Source organism: Lycorma delicatula, chromosome 3 (assembly GCF_047948215.1).
Source record: "Lycorma delicatula isolate Av1 chromosome 3, ASM4794821v1, whole genome shotgun sequence".
NCBI classification, from domain to species: Eukaryota; Metazoa; Arthropoda; class Insecta; order Hemiptera; family Fulgoridae; genus Lycorma; species Lycorma delicatula.
The window spans coordinates 114,016,800-114,044,223 of record NC_134457.1 but is presented as its reverse complement, the minus strand read 5'-3'; the positions used below and the strand labels follow the sequence as shown (position 1 = coordinate 114,044,223).

Genomic DNA, 27,424 nt, shown 5'->3' with positions numbered 1-27,424 from the left:
TTTATGTATGATGCTCAAAAGGCATTGGGCTGATTTTAAAAAAATGTTTTACTGTCAGATAGTAAACACAGGAATTTGGAATTTAGAGAAGCTTGAGGAAGAGGAGATAAAGAAGATTTTTGAGGAGGACATCGCAAGAGGTCTGAGTAAAAAAAATAAGGTAGAAAATGTAGAATAAGAATGGGAGAATGTTAAAAAGGAAATTCTTAAATCAGCAGAAGCAAACTTAGGCGGAATAAAGAGAACTGGTAGAAAACCTTGGGTTTCAGACGATATATTGCAGCTGATGGATGAACGTAGAAAATATAAGAATGCTAGTGATGAAGAAAGTAAAAGGAACTATCGGCAATTAAGAAATGCTATAAACAGGAAGTGCAAACTGGCGAAAGAAGAGTGGATTAAAGAAAAGTGTTCAGAAGTGGAAAGAGAAATGAACATTGGTAAAATAGATGGAGCATACAGGAAAGTTAAGGAAAATTTTGGGGTACATAAATTAAAATCTAATAATGTGTTAAACAAAGATGAGACCAATATATAATACGAAAGGTAAAGTCGATAGATGGGTGGAATATATTGAAGAGCTATATGGAGGAAATGAATTAGAAAATGGTATTATAGAGGAAGAAGAGGAAGTTGAGGAGGATGAAGTGGGAGAAGCAACACTGAGATCTGAATTTAAGAGAGCATTAAAAGATTGAAATGGCAGAAAGGCTCCTGGAATAGACGGAATACCTGTAGAATTACTGCGCAGTGCAGGTGAGGAAGCGATTGATAGATTATACAAACTGGTGTGTAATATTTATGAAAAAGGGGAATTTCCATCAGACTTCAAAAAAAGTGTTATAGTCATGATACCACCAAAGAAAGCAGGGGCAGATAAATGTGAAGAATACAGAACAATTTGTTTAACTACTCATGCATCAAAAATCTTAACTAGAATTCTATACAGAAGAATTGAGAGGAGAGTGGAAGAAGTGTTAGGAGAAGACCAATTTGGTTTCAGGAAAAGTATAGGGACAAGGGGAGCAATTTTAGGCCTCAGATTAATAGTAGAAGGAAGATTAAAGAAAAACAAACCAACGTACTTGGCATTTATAGACCTAGAAAAGGCTTTCGATAACGTAGACTGGAATAAAATGTTCAGCATTTTAAAAAAATTAGGGTTCAAATGCAGAGATAGAAGAACAATTGCTAACATGTACAGGAACCAAACAGCAACAGTAACAATTGAAGAACATAAGAAAGAAGCAGAATTTTTAATCTTTACATGGAACTAGCAGTTAATGATGTTAAAGAACAATTTAGATTCGGAGTAACAGTACAAGATGAAAAGATAAAGATGCTACGATTTGCTGATGATATAGTAATTCTAGCCGAGAGTAAAAAGGATTTAGAAGAAACAATGAACGGCATAGATGAAGTCCTACGCAAGAACTATCGCATGAAAATAAACAAAAGTAATGAAATGTAGTAGAAATAACAAAGATGGACCACTGAATGTGAAAATAGAAGGAGAAAAGATTATGGAGGTAGAAGAATTTTGTTATTTGGGAAGTAGAATTACTAAAGATGGACGAAGCAGGAGCGATATAAAATGCTGAATAGCACAAGTTAAACGAGCCTTCAGTAAGAAATATAATTTGTTTACATCAAAAATTAATTTAAATGTCAGGAAAAGATTTTTGAAAGTGTATGTTTGGAGTGTCGCTTTATATGGAAGTGAAACTTGGACAATCGGAGTATCTGAGAAGAAAAGATTAGAAGCTTTTGAAATGTGGTGCTATAGGAGAATGTTAAAAATCAGATGGGTGGATAAAGTGACAAATGAAGAGGTATTGCGGCAAATAGATGAAGAAAGAAGCATTTGGAAAAATATAATTAAAAGAAGAGACAGACTTATAGGCCACATACTAAGGCATCCTGGAATAGTCGCTTTGATATTGGAAGGACAGGTAGAAGGAAAAAATTGTGTAGGCAGGCCACGTTTGGAATATGTAAAACAAATTGTTAGGGATGTAGGATGTAGAGGGTATACTGAAATGAAACGACTAGCACTAGATAGGGAATCTTGGAGAGCTGCATCAAACCAGTCAAATGACTGAAGACAAAAAAAAAAGTAAACACAGTCAAGAGTATCAGCTTATTTACTATTCTACTTCAGCATAAGAGCATATACTGATTTTTATTACTGCTGAAATTTGAAGAGGAAGTAAAATAAAAATAATATTTAAAATGAATAATTTCCTTGATGAAGAATAGATATTTTAGCATAATACTTTATTTGGTCATTCAAGGAGCCAGAGATTTAGTCAACTGGCTAGTATTATTCAAACAATTTTTACTAAAAAATAAAAATTATCTAAGCATTTGAAAATTATTATAATTTGAATAAGATTTATGTAATATATAAAAGGTGTGAATACATTAATATGCAAAATTTATGAGACTGGAGAAACACCCTTAAATTTTATGAGTGTGTTAATTGTTGTCTCTAAGAAAACAGATGCACATAAATGTGAGAACTATTGCACCATTAGTGTAATATCTTATATGTAAAAAAATAGCTACTAGAATAGTTTAGAGATGAATAAACTGTGTGGTAGAAGATGTATTAAATGTGGATTTCAAAAAGAGTATGAGTTCAAGAGAGGCTATTCTGGCTCTCAATCAATTTTAGAAGACAGACTTAAAAAAAATATTGCCACCTACATGGAATTTGTGATATTTGAAGAATGTTGTTTGATTAGTCAAACAAAAAAAAAATGATTAAAATTTAAAGAAAATTAGACTGAAAAATAAGAGAAGACTTTTGTCGATACCTAAGTCAGATAGTGGTGATAAGCAAAAACATTAAGAAAAACAAACTCTGAAAGTACTGAAATAAGAATTTAGTCTGTGTCCCCTTTCCTTTTCAATTTATACATAGAAAAAACAATACAGAATTTGGAGAGCAGTACTCTCAAAGAAAAAAAAATCTATTTCTGATAGCATAGTTCTTTTAGGAGAAACAAAAAAAAGTAAGTTAATAATTCTAAAAGGCATAAATTTATTGCTAGCAGAGAAATTCAGTTATAAAATCAAGATAATTAAATGTGATGGGAGGGTAGATAATAAAGAAATAAATATTAATTTTGGTAAAGATAATAACATCTAAAGGTTTTTATTTTTGATTAAAATTACAAAGGATAATTGATACAGACATCAAAAACACAAAAAATAAAATTCAAAATGATAAATTGGAGAGGAGAAACATTTGTAGCATTACTTTGTAAAGACAAACTAGAGGTCAGTAGACTATGTAAGGCATTTAGATTTGTTAATTTGATAGTAGAAGACATGTAGATATCTTCCTGTAGAGGAAAAAAATTAGAAGATATAAAAAAATTACTGAGGAAATAGAATGTAACAAAGATGTATTGAGGTTTAAAAGATAAGCTCAGAAGAGAAAGAAATGGAAAATAGAATCGAATCAGTTGATTATTGGGTGGCTCAAAGATAAGTTAAAATCTACTAAAGTGTTTATATTTTAAAAGTGTTATTTTAAGTTATCCTGCAATTTTTTTAGAAATAGGTACATGATTAAAAATGAAAGAATAGTTTTATATTACATTGTGTAGTAAAAAGAATAAAATAAAATTTTTTGTTTAAAATTAGTTAATAAATAAGACCTTAAACATTGAAATGATTATGAAATATTTCTATTCTTACTTCCTCAGGTAGTGGTTTTGCAGTGAAATTCCCAATTTCTTGTATGTAGATTTTGAATCATGTTAATTAAGAATACTTTTACACAATTCAGTTGTGAATATGTTCTTTGACATCATTACATCATGTCAAATAGATTTTTCACCGTAATCTTGTCTTTCAGAAAGCTGAAGGTTAAAAAACAAATTTATTGGGTTGTTATATGTATAATTTGAGTGTAATTTGCTTTTACACAATTATATACACATATTAGTGCATATACTTGAAAAAAAGATGTACACTTTTCCCATGGTTTTATTCTGTTTTTAAGAATGTATTCAAAACATTTCATACCAAATGTGTTTCATTACAAAAGGTATAAAAAAATGCCATTATATTAATTAACTTAATGATTCACATCGAAGCATAAACAAGTAATAATTTTATAATTTTTGTTTGTTTGCTGTAATTCTCTTATTAATGTAGTTGCTTCATTGTTACATGATTGATTATTTAAAATTTCTTTTTACAGGACTGTGCTGAACAGACAATGTTCAGTTTTGCTGTTAATCTTTATACTACAATGTATATGCGTCTTATTAATCAAAGAAATCGTACACAAGAAAAACATTCATTTTTTCATATGAATGTATTATATCAAAGAGTACTATCTTTCATGAACAAGGATGGTTCTTTTAGCTTCTTCCGAACTGACTGGTATGCATTCTGTCGTATTGACATTTATATCTTTAACAAAAACATATCAAATTTTTTTAGCATAAACATATTGTGACATTTAAGTAGTTACTTTTACAAGGTTTTTGTGATAATGAGAAATTATTTGATACTGTTTCATGTAATGTGTCATTTTTAAAAGTGATTAGATGTGATAATATTGATCAGATTTTTCAAGGTTTTGTTTGTGTTTACCTTATAATTACTTTCAGAAACTTATCCTCAAAACAAGACTTATAAATAATAATAATGGCAATAGTAATAAAATAATAGTAAACAACAATAATAAAACAAATAATAAAAATATTAAGCACAACAATAATAACAATAACAATATAATATTAATATTAAAGTAATAATAATAGTAATATAATATTAACACAACAATAATAATAATAATAAATGTCAATAATAATAAACAGTGGTTAAATGCAAATCAGAATTTAAAGTAATCGTCAGGATTTATTTACAGGTAGATAAGTAATGAAAAGCAGAATTTAGTCCCATCAACAAAAGACATTAGCATGACCACTAACTAGTCTTAACACTTTTAACCTCTTGTATTAACAACAATAGTACAATAGTTAAGACAGTATAAAGTTCTTTTACTGCAAATACCTTTGCTGTTCAAATAAAACTATCCTCAAAACTTATGAAAAAAATTTAATACATTATCTCTTTCATTTATAGTCTAACAGAAACTCAACGAACCATTTTTTGATTTCATATACTGTCCACACTGGAATTAGTTGTGACGCCTCCTTAATCGTGTTGAACGTGTATGCACTGACCTCGTAGAATACTCATGCTGACTGACATCTCGTAGAACTCATTTCAACTAGTCTTCCCTGCAGTATTTATACTCCTATTCTCTTTACCTGCTGGACTGGACCCAACCCAAAGCGTGAGAATGATCGTCCATCCTCACATGCTCCCATGAAATTCTTACCCTAGTGTGGTAACTCTTCTCACGGAACAAACATCTGTTTAGGTGTGTCAGATATCAGCTGTAAAATACAAACTTTTATGTCAAAACAATTTTTTTTTTGGTTTATAGTACAACAGCTTTGTTAAATGACCAATAAATGTGGAAGATTTAGTACAGAACTTTTAGAGAATTTCATTCTGAGAAAATTAATGTAAATACAACCAATAAAATGAAAATAAAAACTTTTAAAAATCAGTTTTTGATTGGAGCAAAGCAGACAAAAATAGATTTTAATGCTGTAACAATATTTAATAAATTGTTATTTTTTTACTAACAGAGATAGATGTTATTTATGACTAATTAGAAAAATGGGAGTTTAAAAAAGAATTAAGTTTAAAATACATTGTAATTCAAATCACAACTGATTTTGCAAACACATTCTTCCAGTCTGTCTGTGAAGTTCCGTATAGCTTGCTGAACCATATCTCTTGGAGTCAGTTGAGTTCTCTGAAGAATTACCCTGTCTTAATGCATTATACATTCTGCATCCTGCATTGTATGCACATGTTAACATTTAATTTGAGTTAATCTCTCTCTCTCTATATATATATATATATATATATATATATATATATATATATATATATATATATATATATACATATAGTGCGCGCGCATGTGTATGGGACAGTATATATCTCTTCAGGTATTTCCTTTTCAATGCAAAATTGAAATTTTCTGAGTAGGAACTCTTTAGTGACACCTGACATTACACTTCCATCTAAATCCTCAAGAATCACTTCTTTTAAAATTTCTGTTACAAAATATATAGAATGCCACATTCCATTGCTTCATAGCGATTGAAATGACATCTTGTGATGAGATCCCTTCACCCTCATCAACTCTGACTCTGTCTACCTGTAGTTATAACTAATTTAGAACTATCAGGTTTCTCTGTTAGGTACTGAATTATTATTGCATCACTAAATGTTATTTCTTTTTAAGGTTTGAATTCTGTAAAGGCAGTTGCTTTTATTTGGATTTGAATGCTAGACTGTACCATACGTCTCAGGAGTGGTCGGCCTGAATCTGTTCAAGACTACATATTTACCAGACTGCAAACAAATGCCTTTGTATCTGCAGAGTACTCTTGACATCATGTCACTGTGCTGTTACTCTGTAACCTGATATTACATTAAATAAACAATTAAATTTCATAATGTAATAACACTTTAACTAATGAGTATTAATATTTAATCACTGAATGATATCTCTCATTTGGTAAGTTTTGTTTAAGGCAGTTTATTCATATTTTAAAAAAAGATTATGAATCATCAAAGAGGAAGTTAAATGATTTACTAGTCAAGTATATATTTTGTATTCATTTTCAGTGGTGCTGTTACCAATTAAAATTATTAATTCAAATACCTCAGTTTTTAAAAACTGAGGTATTGCATCCTGCAGGCCAATATCTCAGTTTTTAAAAACTGAGGTATTGGCCTGCAGGATGCAGTTTTTAAAAACTGAGGTATTGGCCTGCAGGATTGTCTCTCGAGAGGCAGTTCTTGTTATTTCTCGTATTGAGCTCATTGATATCGTTGCAGCTGAGCACCAATTACGTTAAAATGTTAAAAAGGTAGGCCAACTTACCTCTGGGCACATAAAAGATATAAACGACCAAGATTTCCATTTGTGGCAGGCAAAATGGACCACTAAATCTGCTGATGGCCATTACATGTACGTTACTTTTCCTGATATAAAAAGTATGCAGGTAGCTAGGTGAATTTCCCCCAATCAATATATTAAACAGTTTCTTTTTCTGGACGTGGTGCTTTTCAAGATAGTTTGGCCAGATTTGGTTTGATTAATTCAGGCTTGTATCCATAGTGTAAGACCATTGATCATGGGCACCATGTCTTATATGTCTGCTTCAGGTATGTAGCTAAATGTACCAAAGTAGCTAGAGAGCTTGCAAGGATCAATTCTGGTTTTGATCTGGAAGTTAATTAGAAAACCTAAAGGGAATGGATCATAGTTGCTGGCTTTCTTAGATTCTTAGCCCTACAGAGAAGGGCTGAGAGGAGTTCTAATACAGTAATATATGTTTAGACAGAATAGCAACCTTGGTGGCTAGGGCCTGTCTGGATGCCTACTTTATCAAGATAGGTGTTTTAGCAGATTGGCGGTTAGCTGAGGTATTTGCTGTTAGGATGAGAATGGTTGTGTGAAGAACACTAATGGAGTTGCAGTACGGGAGGGTGTAGGCATTGTCCTCACTCCTGAAAGCAGACCAAAGCTAGAGAAGTAGCGTATATTTTCATTAGAGGCTTATTAAATTTGTGAATCTATTTATTGACTTTTAAGTAAGTCAAGAGGACTTGGAGTAAATTGACTTGTAGGACAAAATTGTCATTACTATCAATACTTGTTTTGTTGGTATGAGGATAGGATTTTTTGTGTTTAATGACTCAGTCGAAGTAATAATCTGAGTGCATAGTCTAACTGAAATTAGATATGAGGGATTTTGGGGTGAAACCTTCAATGTTAGAGGAAGGTACGGGGATTGCACTTCCGTAAATTGGTTAATTTGATAGTTGAGGGTTTTAAGTTATGGTAGGTAGTCGTGGTTGGAAAAAGGCCATACAAAGGTGATAGATAGTAGGTGTGCAAATACACAACCTACTATGAAAATGTGTGCCAAAGCATTTGCATCGGTGACATCCTGACAGAGGCCAAACCGATGACTGTGTTATGTTATCCAGTTTAGAGGGTCTGAAAAACAACCTCTGGTAAAGCCCATCAGGGCTAGGAATGGAAGGGTTGGTGACTAAGATCGTCAACAAGGAAAGTGTCTTCCCCTAAAGAAGTCAGGATGACCAAATTGAAAGTTACTGAGAAACACCCAATAACTGTTGTATTTGAGTGAAGTCTGCCATCAAGTGTTATTGAACCTTTGCTAAATCTAAGTTGTGAAAATAATAGATTAATGCATAAATTAATCATGAGTTAACTATATTATTTTACTGAATGTGTTATAGTGTGTAAAACTAGTTTATTAAAATGAGGATTGAATAAGAAATTTTGAATGTACTATTTAATCGTCTGTAGTAAAAAATATTTTTAAAATAACAATTACAAACCGATGAATAATATAATACAGCAACGTTACTTAAATTGTATTTTATTCAGACTGAAAACATACAAGTATAAAATCTTTTACATTACAATAGAATTTGATAGAACAGAAAGTTACTTTCGCGAGAACTTACTTGTTAACTCCTAATTTTTATGTTATTACTAGTCAAATTCCCACTGTATTCATTATCCTCATGCTTGTGAGAATAATACTGATAAATAACAATTAAAGCTTTTCCACTTTATAAAAACTATTAGTGTACTGTCATTTCTTTGTAGCAACAGTTGGTGAGCACAGGCCTCAAAGCCTTTGACTGGTTTGAAGTATATGGGTTTCAGTATAGTCAGCCCTCATTCTAAAAATAGTAGTTATAGGTGATTACCCATCCTTTGTACAGGTAAAAAAGCATTTTACATGATTGCTAGCATTACTAGACAAACACCATGAGGAGGTGATTTAGCTTTGTTTATCATTTTTTATGTTTTTCTTTTATATGTTTTAATCACATTAACAGAGGCAAATGTAGCTAGTCGTGTCACACACATAGTAACAGTGGCAGCGGCTGTGTTGGATGAGCCACCATGCTGTACATCGCAAGTGGACTCCAAATTCAATTTGATTGGTGGTTTGACCATAGAAAGTTGAATATTGGCAAGGAACATAATTTGGTTATTACCACATGACACTAAACAGCTACCATTTTGAAACTATGATACATTTCATAATGACAATATTCATATATTCTGTCCAGGTATAAAAATTGTGTTCATGCAAAATTTCAACTCAATCTGTTGAATTATTTATACCTGAAAGTGTAACAAATTTATAGACACCACTAGATATATCAATCTGACAAAACATAGGGTGTAATTCATTGTTGTAGAGATGAGTATTTAAAATTGTATAATGTTATTAAGATCTTTGTCATTTTTTAGGAATCAGTCGTCACCTAGTGTTTGGCTTACTGCTTTTTGTGCCCGAGTATTGCAAGAAGCAAGTTTCTATGAGTGGGAGAATTTTATCTATATTGATTCTGAGGTAAATTAGTTCTTACTGTTTGTGTACAATAAACAAATTTTTATTTTTTGTAGCACTAAATTTACAATAATGAGATTTAATTTTCTTTTTTTCTGAGCTCTTTTTTATTTATAAAATTTCAGCCTCTGTTTTCATTGGTTACCATATGTTAATTATTCATGTATTTCTATACATAAGATAATTAAATTTGTGACAGTTTGCTGAATTTTAGCATTTAAAAAAAAAATTGGAAATTACCTTAATTTCTTAAAAATGTAATATTCACATTTCCTTCAAAACTGTATTTATTAATTGTTTGTTTCAGTTAATTGGAAAGGCTGTTCACTGGATACTAGAACATCAAACACGAGAAGGAGCATTCTATGAAGTAACTTGGTTGCCAGACCGTAAAATGAACAATTCACTGAATTGGCCTGATGATCAAATACGATTCCGTAATATCTCTCTTACTGCACATGTCCTAATAACACTAGATACTGTCAAGGATCTTACTGGAGTGCGTATTTATTTTATTTTTTACTAAATAAATCTTGATTAATTGCAGTAATGTTTATGTTAGATTTTATTTTGTGAACTTATATCAAAGATTTATTATTATAATTATTACATGTGTGTGTGTATATATATATATCCTGATACCATGCGGAAAAAAAGAATCTCTTTCTTTGGTCATCTCATAAGGACACCGGAAACAAGACTGTCAAGAAATATCATTGAAAAGCTCTGGTTCCAAAAGCTAGAAGTAGGATGGATCAAAGAAATTAGAGAAGATATTAAAGAATGGGGATTTTCCCTGACTGACCTACAGAATAAAACTGGAAAAATTACAAAGCTAAAAGACAAAAGCATTAGATTTAAACAAAAGACAGACAAACGACAAAATACAACGAAGAGGGTGTTTACGGATGAAGAAAAGAAAGCAAGATCTGAACGGATGAAGAAATACTGTGCAGCTCGGAAGAGTAAAATAACAGGCTTTTCTCAGAAAAGATCCAACTAAAATTGACTTAAGTGGTCCCATGTTGGCTGTAAAAGAATAATAATAATATATATATATATATATATAGTTAGTGGAATATCTTGAGACCTTTGCATGGCTGAATCTAGATAATCTGAAATCCAGATAATTGAAATATTAAAAAAAGCTTTATCATACATAAAATGTAATAAAAAACAGGTACAATAATACAGTCCAAAAAATTTATTGAGTAAATTTGCTAATAAATTGATCAAAATTTAAAAAATTTATTTGGATGAAATTAAAATTTATTACTGTACTATATTATTATTTAATACTATAGTATTATATAAAAATTCATTTAAAAAACTTACAAAAACATATTAAAGAGAAGTTAAGTTAAGGGTCTGCGTGTTATAAAAAAAATATCATTTCTAAATCCTTCGTGGTCGGACGGCCAATATAGCTGACCACAGCCTGCTTTGTCAGTTCGAAATATTTACTGCATTAGCAGTGCTCACAGCTCGGACTGGCTGCTTACCTGTTGTTGTTGGCTTGGCTGCCATCTTGACTGCTCTGCCCCACCAGCTCGGAATTGTTTTTCATTCATTCCTAAATATTTACATAAAAAGCATTTAATTTTAAATGAACAACACCAATATTTTATATAATTTTTTTTATTCACACAAAGAATAGCTTAACATAGTTTTGATTAATTTTTACTTTACTGAATATAACGTAATAAAATAATATTTAAAAAGAAACTTTATAGTATAAGAAAATTGTCCAACACATTTGTTTAACTTGCTAGCTAGATCATGGTTTATTTTTTAAGATTGGTAGTTTTCAAATCATTACGTTTCCCAGCGCAGTCTTTTAACAAAAGCCTGTAAAAAAGATCAGAAACATAATACACAATTAACTAAAAGGCTGTCCAATAGGTTACAGCACTAATCACAGTACACTAAAGAAATACACTGTTTATATAGCAATATGTTTTAAGTGGCCAGTACTTCTGGTTATCCAGGTGTTCAGGGATTTTAATCTGGGCCACTACTGCTGACCATCCGAGCTGTGAGGAACGCAACTGTGCAAACAAATCTGACTTGACAGGTAAAATGGCTATGGCCAGTACTACTGGCCACCTGACCCCAGTGGCTAATTTTTAATACATCATCTGATCGCAAAGGGTTAAAGTTTACAAAAAAATTATAGTACGTTTAGTAGATAATGTATAGTACTAAAACTTAATGTCAGTCAATAATTAAAACATACCTCTAAAAACACTATTCCTTCTTTAAAAAATCTGAAATCTACTTATTCAATGTTGATCTTCACTTATGAACTGCTAAGATCACAAAACAAGTGTATCTGTAGAATCAGATTTTTTTGACACTCCAGCCAGACCATAATGATAGGCAAAATTCATGTACTTTTTCATGTGACTGTTGTGGATGTAAGTCATTATATCACAGTGCATGCTTGACTAATTAATGTGTTGCCATCAATTTTCTCAGAAATTAATTTTGTTTAACACAGGCCCATTAACATATGCTTGTGCTACATAAATTGCAAAAAAGTAAATTAAAAATTCAGTAAAATTACATTTCTGTTGAAGAAAAACTTTAATATTTTACATTTTTTAAATTGTGTATTAATTTTTTTAAAATTACCTAGTGTAGATGTAAGCAATAATCCAGGAAAATCAGGGTTCAGGTAATTGCCATCCCACTATGTATAATACTTTTTCCTGTGGACTTCACCATAGAAATACTTGTGTAATATTCTTATGTATCAGTAATTTCATTGATTTTTATTGTCAGTATATGTCTTTAATTTTGTTTTATTTTTATTATAGTTGAATACATTGATGATAGTTAAACAATCAAAATGTATATAATTTTTTTTTAAGTGGTTTTTGATTTAATATATTTTACTAATGATTTTAATTAAATTATGGGTTCACATAACTAACTCATTCTTTATACTGACATTGAAGAATTTGTTTAAGTTTTGGTTTATTATTAATATGTTTTGTTTATTCATTGTGTCAGCTGTTAGTATTTTTGGTGTAAAAGAAGCTATTAATTATAAATCTTTTGTATTGTAGGGTTTGGGATCACGTGTTGCATCTGCACAAAGACAAGCAGTGGACTGGTTAGAAAGGAATCTAAAATTATTAGATAGGTATGGTGAACCATATGAAGTTGCCATTGTTGCTTACGCTTTAATGTTGAGTAAAGCTCCAACTGCTGAAGCTGCTTTTGGAATACTTATTAAACATGCTCGAAGGGAAGGTATATAAAAACTTTTGTTTTACATTATTCTTATGCTTTCAGTTCCTTATTTGCAGATTTATTAGTTAAGAGTTGACTGGGATATTTTGTTATGAAATGGAATTCATCTGAATGCTAAGTGGAATCTTTTCCTCCAGAGGGTATCGTGCATTTAAATGTTCTTTTCCTTTAAATGGTAGAAAGGGAATGCACAAAACTCAATCTAAGGGTTGGAATATTGATGAATTAAAATACCATATATACATGATATTTTTAATGTATTAAGTGATTTACATCAGATGTTTAATATTGATTTAACTAAATGGCTGAGAAATATCTTTAAACGGAAGTATAGAGAATCTCTTAAGTGCTATTAAAGTGAAATATAATGATAATTTGATAAGTAAAATAACCCACAAAAAGTTATGTTATCTAATAAATAAAAAAAAGGGTAAATCAGAATTTGTCTAAGTTTTCTGATAAACTGTTTTGTGATTTTTAATCAGTTTTTTTGTTAAATTATCAGGAAAACTCACTTCTAATCTGCCAAGTAATACTAAAAAGTATTTTAATTGTAAACAGACAATTTGTGGCACTGAGCCTTCATTTTCCTTTAATCCATTGGACATTACAAAATTATTAAATATAATTAATTCCTTAAAGAGTAGTAATTGCCAGGATATTTATGGGTTATCAAGCAGGTTGATCAAACACATAGCTCCAGTTATTTTTAAATATTTAATGTTCTTAAGTAAGGAATCAATTTTTTCTGATTCATTGAAATTGGCTATTGTTCTTCTCTTGTATAAGAAGAGTAAAGTTAAAGATCCCTCAATTGCCAACCCATTGAGATCTTGCCCGGGTTTGCTAAAATTTTTGAAAAGGCTTAGAAACTAGAATTATTTCTTTTTTTTCGAGAGATGAGTTTTTTGGCTTCAGTTTTTTCAGATCAGTTTGGCTTTAGGCAGAAGTTGAGTATCAGTGATGTTATTTAGAGCTTTGTTAATAAGACTCTTGATTAAAACCATTTTGAGAAACATCTTTATATCATGGCAACATTTTTTGATCTTAGTAAAGCTTTTGACTGAGTTCAACATAACATTTTAATTGAAAAATTTAAATTTTATAATTTTTCTGATGGAGTCATAAAATTAATGACCTCTTTCTTTAAGTAACAGACAAGCTGTGAAATTTAACAATTTTCTATCAGATTTTTTTATATTTATTTTGTAGTGTACCTTAAGTCTAGATGCTAGTATCTATATTTTATTTGATTTTTACAAATCATTTGAATGTAGGCTTGGAGTTAATACAAAATTCATATGTGGTGAACTTTGCTGATGATACAAGAAAGATCACGTTCAGCAGCAGCAGCTCTTTAAATGACGTTTGTAAAATGATGAAGTCATTGTGTGTGTGATTAAGGGTTGGTTTTCTGATAATAAATTACCAACCAAGAAAAATCAAATTCTATGATTCTTGTTTTATAAGACATTGAGGATGTTGCAAACAACTGTTAGTTAAAATTCTTAGGTGTAGTTATTGATTTAACTATGAACTGGTTACCACACATTGAGTTCATTGGAAAACGTATAAGCGGTGGTTGTTTCTTGCTTTGTAGCTTGAAGGACTGTGTAAGTAATGTTGTTTTGAGGCTTGATTACTTTGGATTTATTCATGGTTATCTTAGCTAAGCCATCCTTGTTTGAGGCTGTACTTCTCACGCCACTCTGTTATTTAATAAAACAAAAGAAAGCTGTACATAGCTTCATTGGAGTTGGAATTCTTCGAAAATTCAAATAATTCTTTAACATATTGACCACTCTGCTAATTTAAAATTTAATATTAAATAGAATTTAAACCACCAAAACACAGTAAATAGATAAGTTAAACTTACCATATTAATTCCAAAAATCAATTTTTGCGAAAATACAATGTTTTAAATATTACATCTTTCTAGTACTGGACAGCAGAAATTGTGTATTTATCCTTAATAAAATTCAAAATTTATAAATCATTAACAATTTTTGGCAAACTCAAAATTAATAAATTATAAAGACAGTTTATTTTAATGTAATTATAGAATTAAATACCAACTGCATATACCCGAACCTGTAAAAATCTATTCTTGGAATTAATATGGTATGTTTAAGTTATCTATTTATTGTGTTTTGCTGGTTTAAATTTCATTTAATAATATTTATATAAAACTACCTAATACAGAATATTGAGATAAGCCATATGTTACCTTAATTTTTCATGAAAGTACTTTTGTGGGATGCTGCATCATCAGTCATGATTGAAATAATTATTTTATTAAATAGTAAAAATTTTAAAATAAAAATTGCATATTGATTTATTCGAGTGCTATCTGTTGCAGTTTTTATAAGACATCACCCTCAAACACTGATGGTTTATCAGATCGAAATTTGCTTGTATTTATATATGTCATATTTTTCTAATGTATTTAATTTTATGTCTTCTTAAAAAGATTAATTTCTGAAAATATATATATATATATATTTTTTTTTTTTGAAGTCGATCCTTTTGTGAATCATGTTTCTCTGCACTACAAAAATTATATTAATCTGATCAACCTAAGTACAGAATTAATAAATAAAATAGGATGACATCTACCTTATTTCATACTTCATGCAAGGGCGCTTTTGTGAGTTACTCACCTCATCAGTTACTCCATATATATTTTTTTCAAATCATTCATATCAAATTACATATTAAAATTGAAATTAAAATTCGTCTTATACTATTCTTAAGATTTAAAATTGTTAAAAGATCCTTTCCAAATTAAAATCGAATCAGAAATAAAATTAAACATTTTTAAATTCAATTTTTTTTTCAAAAATTTAATCTATTTCTCATCCTATTTTATTTTATTTTATTTATTAATTCTGTACTTAGGTTGATCGGATTAATATTATATGTACAGGTGGTCCAAAAGTTGCAGTTCAGCCTATTATTTCAGAAGTTGTAAAGAAAATGAAACATTTGGATACACCAGTTAAATTATGTATGAGGGCCCACCTTTGGGGCATAAAACAACAATGGCTGCTATTTTGAATTGTCATCCATTTATTTAAGTGGGAAGAGGGTCATGTTACATATCAAAACAGAAGGGAATGTTCCATCTTCATTTAAAAAGGGAAGGAAAGAATGTCTCAGCATGTTCAAGTACTGCTCAGAATTAAGGGTTCCATCGATGAAGATTGGTCCAACCACATGGGTACCCCATATCCCACACCAAACCATAATTTTTAAATCTCCAACAACATTGGATGGGTCAGTCCAGTGGGAATTTTCATTGTACCAATATTGGGCGATTCTGCCGGTTCACCTCGTCACTGAATAGGATAGTTTGTGGGAATTTAGGGTTGTTCTGATATTAACTTAATGCCCATGTACAGAACTGAACATGTCTCTCTGTGTCATCCTCAGAAAGTTTTTGCATCTTAAATGAGTTCCATTTGTTGCTATGAAAATATACAGAATAGAAGTATGACTATCAGCAATTTCACTTGCAAGACATCGAGTACTGCATTGTGGGCTCCTCGCAAAGACAGCCAAGACCATCGTCAAGGTTTTCTCATCAGTGGAAGATTTGGGGCGCCCACTATGTCACCTGTCGATATTAGTGTGATTTATTTTTATCATGAAATTTATTTTATTTTATAAATCTATTACTGTTGTTTTAGTATACTTTACTAGTTTTATGAATGATGTTATGACACTGATAGTGCCTGTAATGGTGTCTATATGATGATAAAAAAATTAATATAAGTAATTAAATTAAATACTTCCTTTTCATGTTAGTAATTTTAAAATCAAATAATAATTTTGTAGTGCTGTTAAATGCATTATCATTAATGAGTAATCACTGTAACTGGTAAACTTATTAACAGGAATCACAGAATAGAGGCAATGTTTCATTTATAATTTGATTTCAGTGTTTGTAAACACAATCACTGAATCAATTATCATTAATGTTAATAAAATGGTTTTAAATATATTAAATTAATCGATCAGAATGAGAAAATATAACTTTTTTCTTCTTTTAAAAAGCATAAATTGAAAATTGATTTACTTTTTAACTAATTAATTTTTGTTTTTTAAATTGAATTCTATAAAAATACTAGTAGAATAAAATTGTACATAAAAGATTCAACAATTTGCAATAATTATATAAAGGAATTATAGTAAATGGAATCCATATAAAACAATTTAAGTTCATTCATTAAATAGTATTGACAAAAAAAAAAAATTGTAAAAGTAAATTAATCAGATGTAAAATTCTACCTATTTATTTTTATATTAAATATTATTATTCCCTAATAAAAATAATTAAAAATCAAGACTGCTGAAAATTGTTAAAATATATTTTTCAAATGGTAAGTTCTATTTAATTATTTATTCAATTGGATGGTTCATCTGTAGTATTGATATCATACATGCACATTCAAAATAAATATATCATTCACATATGATCAATCGAAAGCAATAAGAGCAGTTACCAAAATTCTTATATTAAATGGTGGTTTTCTTACACCTTCAACATGTTAGTAAATATAATCTATATTGAAATTGTTCTACATTTTAAATATATATTTCACTTTATTGAATAATTTATATGTATGTATGAAATATTTGTATTTTTAAGGTGGATTAATGTATTGGGGGAAAGAACATGTTCCACCGCCTCCATTTAAAATGGAAAATCAGAAACCATTTTTATTGCCTCGTTTACCATACAAGTACGACTCATCCAATATTGAAACAACAGCTTATGCCCTTCTTGTATACGTAGCAAAACAAGAATTAATGATTGAATCTATTGTAAAATGGCTTAATGCTCAGCGTTTAACAGATGGTGGCTGGGCTTCAACTCAGGTATGTAATTTACATAATTATTAGTAGACACAGATTATACTTTATGAAATAAATTAATTTAAATAACATTTTCTTTGTATACATATTGTTTGAGATACATTCTTAACTAGGAAGTTAAGTGCTTAATTGCCCTCCACTAGATTAGAGGATGATACTAATCCTCATTTCAATACTCAACATTAACCAAGTATTCATCCCTGGCTAGATAAGTAGATTATAAATTTGATAAAAATCTTTTTCAGGTTAGCAAAACTATACATGACTGGTTTTAGTATATGGAAGCAGTGCCCCAGTAATTAAAATATTGAAAAATTGGAATATTAAAATATTTTTGTATTTTTTCTTATTTTTTTAATTTATAATGAGGAAAACTTTCTGAAATTTAATACATGACTTCCAAAAAAAAATAATTTTTGAACTCTAACATATCAGATTAAACTGATTTATTCCTTCAGTGTGGGAATTTTACGATTTTCCCATAAAATTGTTGCATTTTTAAAAAATATAATTTATTTATTTTTCTAACGTTAATAATTCCTCTGCTCCATAGAATAATGTAAAATTTATGATCCTGTTTTTATTCATATATATCTTTTATTGAGCATTGAAGTAAAAAAAAAATCACATTAAGTTTACACTTTTTATTAAATAAATAATTTTTTTATTTTGATAAATGCATAACAGTAGACTACAGATTATTTCAGGAGTTGGTATACAGATCATTTAGTAGGTGTTTTACTGCATGATTAAACAAAGGAATTGCCCTAGCATTTATGTAGATGGATCAAGGAAAATCGTAGAACTAGAACTGCACATACATCTTTGGTCATTGTAGCATTATTTCATATGTATACAATTATAAAATAAAAATAAAAGTGGTTAAAGTCTATATAGTAATTAAAAATATGAATATATGAAATAATATTAAATATGCAAAAATATTAAATAAATCACAATTTAGAAGATGTTAATGAAAATTATTGGAGCAGATATTTATTTATATTGCATGTTAAATTGAGATTTAGAAGATTCATGGTTTTAACACATTTAAATACTATTATTTTTAAAAATATATTATCAGCAGAATAATATTGTTTTTGTAAAAGAAAGTCCTTTAATTTTATCTTAAATGAATTGGTGGGAGGGTATCTTTTAAATGCCTCTATAATTTGTAGAAAATGGTTACCGTATCATATTGAAGCCATTTCTGTTGTCTGGTTTGATAGACTAGGAATATTTTTATTTCTTTAAAATAAGTGATTGTTCTTAATAGCAAAGGTTGCACATTGATAAACATAAACATGTAATGGTTTTGTAATTTACTAACTATTGGTTTATATAATTCACATTTATGGAATCAAACATTCATCTGGAAATTAGAAAATCTTGTTTGTCTCCTGAAAGCTCATTCTAACTTTCTGAGGGAACTCAATGAGATGATGATACATTTTTTGGATGAAGATGTATTTAGTCATAATTTAACTAATGATGACAAGCTTAGCACTTCATTAAGGCACTTCAGAGCAAAACAGTGCCATTTGGTTTTGTTGCAAAGTCAATTTGATCTTCTAATAAAGAGAATTTGTTATCTAATAAAACTAAATTTCATACTATAGGCAACAGAAATTTAATTATTTGTTAACAGGAATTTTATCTCTGCAGTTTAGTAATGTAACTGCTTTATTCTTATTTCCATATTTATTTAAAGTTGGATGGTTACCATACGTCCAGTAAATAAAAACTCTCTAGTAGGGCAATTTGTATATTGCCATATTTACTTGCGTAAACCTACTATGCATACTTTACTATGCACACCTGAAAAATAATGGTGTAGTTTTTGGGAAATAAGTAAATGTGTAAAATTTTCAATTTATTTCTATTTATTTTTTGTGTAATAAAATTAAATATTAGAATATGTACTTAAAAATTAAATTGTCTTGTCATTAAATATATTATATATGAAAATTATGGTGTATTGATAAACTGTGAAGAATACAAAAATACATGTAGGCTAGCAAGCACGTTTGAAACAAAAAAAAAATATATAAAGAACTTTTTGTAGCAACATTGTAAAAGACAAGCAAGTTGATGCATTAATATGGTAATTCTGACAAAAGGATTCTTACCTGTTTTTTAATCTTCATCACTGTTTGAATCTCCAACTTCAGAAGAGGGATGATCGTCTGTTGTTCCATACGGCAGAGTCTTCACTTCCATCTAGACTATTAGAAATAGTATTTCTTGAAGCTCTTCATAACAAAATCGCTTGAAGTAAGATTCCATGCAGCCAAAATCCACTACCATATTAATGTTAAACTCTGATTTTTCAGTCTTTCTGTTGGAGTCGTTTCATAAATTTCCACCCAATTTTCACCCATAAATTTCATGTTTGCTTTTAAGAAAAAAGGTGCACATCATCACATATGTGAATAAGTGCGGTAATAAGGCAATCATTCTATAATAGGCTGATAGATTGTAACAAACCATCCAGTGAATAAATTTTTGAACTGCTAATATAGAATCTTCTAGCCCTTTTCAAAATTATCTTCAGATATATAATTGTGTCATTTGTGAAGAGATTACCAATGAATCGTTAAAGGTTTTCAAGCAAATCACTGATAATAAGAAGAATAAAGGATCAATGGTACTTCATTATGATACATTGTGTTCCACATGTTGAATTGATGACTTAAATCTTAGTGGTGTATTCTTTGTAAAAGATGAAATTTCATCTGTTTGTTTATAGTTGGTAGGGTATAATTTTGACCAATTTTTTGCAGCTTCTCTGATATCTTAGTACCAGCAGTGGCTGAATTGTAATGTATAGTCAGTCATTAATAACTTGGAAATGAAAAGAGATAGATGAAATTAATGTGGCATAAAAGTACATTTTATTTGCTACAAAAATCTACATAATCTACATTTATTTTTCATGTAGTTACCATTTACAGCTATATATTTCTCCCAAAGATAAACTAGTTTTTTCATCCCATTGATGAAGATGTTGGCAATCTTTCCTTGATCCATGACCTCACTGCTGCTGCGTCCTTCAGTTCATCATCCATGATGAAATGAACACTCTTAATAACCATCTTTAATTATAGAAAAAAGTGAAAATCACAGAGCATTAAATCTGGTGAGTATGGAGGGTGTAAAATAGGTAAAAATCTCAACTTTACAAGATCCTTGGCAGTTATAAGAGACATGTGTGGGCAACCATTATTATGTTACAGAATTATTGGCCCTGTTGATTGTCAAACATGACCCATTATTTTAAAGTTTCTATATTGCACAAAATTTACTGCCAACCCAGCTTCCAGGTAGTTATATACACATAATTTGGAACCCACAACACTCCAGAGATTTTTTTTTTGCAGAGGGTTGTTTTTGAATTTTTTTGATAATGGCAAACCACAGTGCCAGTAGTTTTTGCTCTGCTGTTCAATATTTCATTGTTTATTAATTTGATGTGAGTTTGAGTGGCACCCACCATGAACAGATGTTTCAGCAGCCCATGTTCCTGCAGTTTGCCCTATTCATTCTTTTCATTTGCCTATCTTGATGATGTTACAGTCTTTTTAAATCAATTCTTCCATCTACTTTTAGTGTTTTTCATTGGTCACCGAAATTTTGTCAACCACTGTAGGATTCATCTTCAATATTTAGTTTACAAAAATTTTATTGCTAATCTACTCGTAGTATTTCTCTTTCTTTTTCCTGTTTAACCTCCGGTAATTACCATTCAGATAATACTTCAGAGGATGATATATATGAATGTAAGTGAATTGTAGTCTTGTACAGTCTCAGTTCAACCATTCCTGAGATGGTGGTTAATTGAAACCCAACCACCAAAGAACACCGGTATCCATGATCTGGTATTCAAATCCGTGTAAAAATAAACTGACTTTACTAGGACTTGAACGCTAGAACTCTCGACTTCCAAATCACCTGATTTGGGAAGACACGTTCACCACTAGACCAACCCGGTGGGTTACTCACATTATATTAATCAACAGTTTCATCACCATAAAAAGCTTTTAGTCAACGATGAATGTCACTAATATTAACTTTTTTTTTACTTGCTTTTCTTTAACTCACAATGTTTTTTTTTTCATGTTTGTCCTCAAATTTTGCATAGTTACTGAGGTCAGGTGACAGTACAATATTCCACCATTACTTTTGCAAACATCCCCCCCCCCTGTATAGAGGTAAATTAAGGGTGCAAGTTTAATAACTTAACATACTTCCTGACATTGCCTATTGATGAAATTTTGCACAGTTACTAAGGTCGAGTGACAATATAATATTCCACATTACTTTTTTAAACATTTCCCATACGGGGGAGGGGTAAATTAAGAATGCAGGTGTAAAAAATTGCAACATCTGAAAAACAGCTGTGCAGGGTTTTTGGGGTCGCAGATGACAAATCCGATAGCCATTTGACATTAAAAAAATGACAAAAACTTGGTATGGGAGTTTTTGTGGTTTCAAATTTGACAACATTTCATCATTTTTGATGGGCAGTATGTTGAGACAGCTCCTGATGATTTACTTGGCTTCTTACCATTCACACAGCTCCTGGTGATGTATGCATTATTAAAAATAATTATGAGTTATTAAATAGATATTTAAGTTAACCTATTAATTAAACTAACACAATGTATGATAATAATTTGATTAAAGTATGACTAAAAAGTACAAAGCAAGTTTTGAAAAATTTTTGTAATATTATTTTCACTCTAAAAATGTAGTCACTGCATAGCATATATTGAACGCCCCAGCAAGTACAGTTTACTCCATAACAATGGTGAATTAAAGAAAATGAGAGGGCATGGATTAACTAGTTTTGAAATGTTGGTAGTTGGAAAATGAACCTACAAGATGACTGCACTTGTTACTTGTGTAATATTTTATTCTTCTGTTACTTTCCTGTGTGCATTATATATCAGTCACCCCTTATAATTAAGAAATGCAGAACTAAATTAAATGCTTTACTGAAATCTTAAGTAAATGTTTTTTATTTATGCTGTTCAAAATATTTTCTAAAATCTATGAAATGGCTGCATCAGTAAAATAAAATTTCCTAAAACTGTATTACAATATTATTCCTAAACTTTGTTATCTTTCTTTAATTTCAGGACACAGCGTGGGCTATGAAAGCTTTAATAGAATACACAAATAGAGCTCGTTTACGAGATGTTTCTTCTCTTACAGTATCTGTAGAAGCTACTGCACTTCCTGGTCAAACAAAAGTTTTTACAGTTAATAATAAAAATATTGCTCAGTTACAGAAAATAGAGGTATGTACTGCATATATATTGAATGTATGTATGAAAATCTTTTATGCAATCTAGTATATTCTATAATTAACTTGGAATACAATTTAATAATTTCGTTTTTCTTATGTGACCCTTGCATTACCCATTATTATTATTTCTTGTTGTATGAAATAATCAATGGATAAAGCCTTCATTTGATGAAAATCCATCATAACAAATAGAAATTGAAAACAAAATATGTTTTTTGATTTTTACAAAATTTATTTAAAGTGACAGCTATTTCTTTGATACACAGTACCTTCCTCAGATGTTAAGTACAGGATACAAAAGCTTGAAAGTATGACAAAGAAAAAAATAAAAACATAAAATCTAAATAGATAAAATACATAAAGAGCAACAATAGGGAGTATATACAAGTATCTGTAGTATATAAATTTAACAGTAAATACTAATGGTTAATGTAGAAAAAGAGTGATACTTAAAAAAGATACGAAACTCATCTCACGTTTATAAGTTTAATAATGGTAACCTATTAAAGTCTAATTTATCATTTAAAAGTAAATTAGAATTTATAAGTTCAATAATTTCCAATGATTATAAAAGGATCAGTTTCAAACCTTTGTTCGTGAAGTATTTTGAAATTACCATTAGAAACATGATTTTCATCAATTAAATGACAGATTTAATTAGAAACCCTCTTGTTATTGGAAAAACAAGATTTGAAAATAGTATTCAAGAGTGTCTTGACAACATTGTATACACACTCCTAACACTTATGCCCACTTCTGATGCAATTTCAACAGTTATGTGTCACTTTTCACAAGGTCATAAACAAACTGAATGTTGTCATTGATGCTGGTCCGCAGAGACGTTCACGACCTTCATTCTCCACTGCATCACGACCACTTCAAAATTTTTTTACCCAATCAAACACGAGTTTTTGATCGGGTAGCATCTCTGAACTCAGCCTGGAATTGAGTCAAAATTTTTTTTTGGATTTGATACCTTTGTTGGCGAAAATTGGATTACAATTCATTACTCAATGGATGATGGTACATCCTGTTCAGACATTCTGTTACTGACATGTGAGCTACGTTGTCTGTTTAATAGCAATGTGACCTATGGATATGGCTGGCCAGTTTAACACAGCACTCTATCACATTCACTGCTCTTCTTCAGTGTGCGTGCCAAAATTGTGGTTTATATTTGATATAAATATAAATATAATATTGAATTTGTGGTTTATATTTGATTTAATATCATGGAAAAGAGTATTTCCCATGGAAAAATTTAATTTTATTCACTACTTATAGGATTTCAGCAATTTTAATCATTACTTAATGAAGTTTATTTTACTTCACTGCTAATAAAAATATTTTATATTTTCCAGATTCCACATGCATGGGGTACTGTAAAGGTGCAAGCAAAGGGTGCTGGATTTGCCATACTACAAATGTCTGTCCAATATAATGTTGATATTGCTAAGTTTCAAACTCAGCCTCCAGTTAAAGCATTTTCTTTGCATACTCGTGCACTTTTCCATGGCAGGAATCAGTCACATATCACATATAGGAGTTGTCAAAGGTTAATATTATTGTAATTCTTATGTATAACTAATATTTTAAATGTTTGGACTAATCATGTAGTTGAGATATTGCTCTTATTTTATGCAGATTTAGTTATTTATTTACTAAATTTCAAACGTCTGTTTGAACAGACATTTCAAAAATGTTCTTTTTTTAAACTAAAAATACAAACTGTTTAAAAATATATTCTTTTGTAGAAAAATATTTTTTGTAAAAGATAAATTTAATTTCTAAAGCATATATATGCAGTTTAGTTAAATAAAACATAATTAAATCCCATGTAGGTCTAGCTGTTGTGTTGGAAGCTCTGTAAGTTGTCCTGGCCTTGCTTGTTTGTTTACAGTCAAGCTATCATTTGTGTTCTGTTTAGTTAAACGTAGCATTTTGTTGTTTTTTTTTTATTACACTAAACAACTATTAGTGGTTTTAATTTTAACATTTATATGTTCATGTTTTTGTATTATAATGAGTAAGTAATTTAGATCATGTTCACCCGTAAGTGATAGTATGTTGCATCAATTATTGGTTAGGATTCTTTAGGATTTAAAAAAAAATGTTTTAAATTTACTTATAAAATATATAAAACTGGAAAGTTGTTTATAGGTAAAAACCATTTTTTTTTCTATTGGACTAGTTGATATTATGTAAATATTTTTTTTTATCACTCTGAAGAGACTGAGAATGAAAAAAAACTAACTTTCCAAAGTAAAATGTTTTTCATTTTTTATAAATTTGTCCAACAAATGTGCATTTTTTATAAACATGTCCAACAAAATATGTGCATTCTTTGGTTTATTCTGAATAAATTAGTATAAAGTTTAAAGCCATATCTTAAAATTCACTCAATATATGATTATTATTATCTAAACAAGTATTTCATATAAAAAACACCCCTGGCAGTTTTTGCAAGGTAATCACAAAAAGGTTGGTATTAAAAGGGTTAGGCTTGTTTTCATTTAGAATAAAAAACATTTTCTAAGTCAAATTTAATTTATTTATATTATATAAACATCTGCACTTTGATTCAGATGCTGTGCCTTAATATATATATATATATATATATATATATATATACTTCCATTCGTATGTGTGTAACTAATGAAAAAAAAGATGACTAAAAAATCAAACGTCTGCCAAAATATAATTTTTTAGTGCTGAATATCTGATGTTGGCTAAACATAATTATAATAATTTTCAACATTTTAAAAATTTCATATTGAAAAAAAATTGACTGAAAAACCATTGTAGTAAAAAAAAAAAATAATAATAAATAAATTTTTTTGTGTTAAACTCCTGCCTAAAAGATTTTATTTTAATTTGAACCTGTAATTTGATTTTCTTTAAGTGATTATTATTACTCTATGTAGGTGGACAAATCTGAATGAATCGATACGATCAGGGATGGCAGTTCTAGATGTCACAATACCTACTGGATATATTATTCAACAGCAGAAACTTGATGCATACATTCTTTCTCGAAAAGTTCGAAATCTACAGAGAGCGCGTTTTGCTGAACGTAAAGTTCTCTTCTACTTTGACTATGTACGTAACACCTTTTTATTTCATTAATTTTTGTTTAATATATAAGTTTTAAGTATTGTCATTGTATTTTTTGTAAATTAATTGTCTGACCTAAATTTTTATAAGCCTGTATGTATTACATTTTTATATAAAAGAGCTGTTCGATCATCTGAGGTTTAAACAGTTAAGTAATGTAAATTAAGTCAGTTTTTACTTCATAGTGTTAATTTATATACATTTTATCTCAGATAATTGTTGTGGAAATGTATATATGTATATATAAGCATCTCGTACTTTACAAAATCAAAGGGGTATAGATAGGTATGTATTAAAATATTTTTATTTTATACAATTGTTTATAATAGAAATACATAGGCCTAATCTATGGAAGTTCATTAATTATTTTTTATTTAAATGTATTGATGAAAGTGGAAGTATTGAAATGAAAAATATTTGAGCAGATTAAGTTCAGATTTTTAATATATAGTTTTTATAAAAAAGAAACCTTACTTTACCTTGATGCTTCTGTGTTCGTTTGTGATTTTCTAATTTGCTAATTTTAATTGACACCATTCCTTTCATTAGCAACTAACTGACAGTAGCTTGGTGTTTTCTTTTAATTGTTATATTTGAAAAAATGCTCCATTAATGTTATTTACATCTAGCTAGCATCACTTTATTTTAATAATCTACATGCGATTGTTTAATAAACACGTCTTTTAATTCTACTTCTAAGGGTCTTAGTTCCTTTGATGCTACTTCTTGAGTAGGTGTAATGAAATGATCTGGTTGTAATAGAAGATACATTTTACTTTATTGCTCAAGGCACGCAATTTTTTTTTTTTGTTTGAGAAAACAGAATCCTAAAGATTTCAAAGAACTTAATACTGAGGAATTTTATTGATCAGTGAAGGAAAAAAGCCCAATAAATTGTGTGTTAAAATCTTTATTATTTTACAAAGCGGCTAAAAACAGAACAAATGGTTTGAATGACTTAGAAGAAATAAAAAAATGTCTTCATAGAAACCAATATTAATAGCTGTTGTAGAGAATTAAAAAACAATGTTGATGATGCAGTTGCTGAAGTTAGGAAACTGAATAAAAACTCTGCTGATTGGAAAACGTTATTCTTAGTTTTCATAGGTAGGAAAATGACATAATTTTTGCAGTAAACATTACCTTTTTACCATATTCATAGGCCTCATTAAATTTATATGTGTAAGTTTTTGCTAAGATTTGTTTCATTTTTAAATCTTAAATAAAGTTAAAGCAAAAAAAAATTTGTTTCAGTAGTTTATTTTTTTTAGTCTCTGTTTATAAAAAAAAAACCCTAACTGGACACCACATGACTTCTTGTATGCTTTTTAAATTACATATACAT

At 29.4% G+C, this 27,424-nt stretch overlaps 1 protein-coding gene across 1 annotated transcript in view; it reads left to right on the top strand.

Annotated features, from left to right (window-relative positions):
• Mcr (macroglobulin complement-related) overlaps positions 1 to 27,424 on the top strand; it is a 202,568-nt gene that overhangs the window by 165,171 nt on the left and 9,973 nt on the right. Inside the window, exons 20-27 of the mRNA XM_075360413.1 lie at positions 4,217 to 4,401; positions 9,419 to 9,521; positions 9,826 to 10,017; positions 12,590 to 12,776; positions 17,428 to 17,657; positions 22,796 to 22,957; positions 24,327 to 24,520; positions 25,890 to 26,064. Of these exons, the coding sequence (XP_075216528.1) occupies positions 4,217 to 4,401; positions 9,419 to 9,521; positions 9,826 to 10,017; positions 12,590 to 12,776; positions 17,428 to 17,657; positions 22,796 to 22,957; positions 24,327 to 24,520; positions 25,890 to 26,064 (1,428 nt within the window). The remainder of the gene's footprint in view (positions 1 to 4,216; positions 4,402 to 9,418; positions 9,522 to 9,825; positions 10,018 to 12,589; positions 12,777 to 17,427; positions 17,658 to 22,795; positions 22,958 to 24,326; positions 24,521 to 25,889; positions 26,065 to 27,424) is intronic.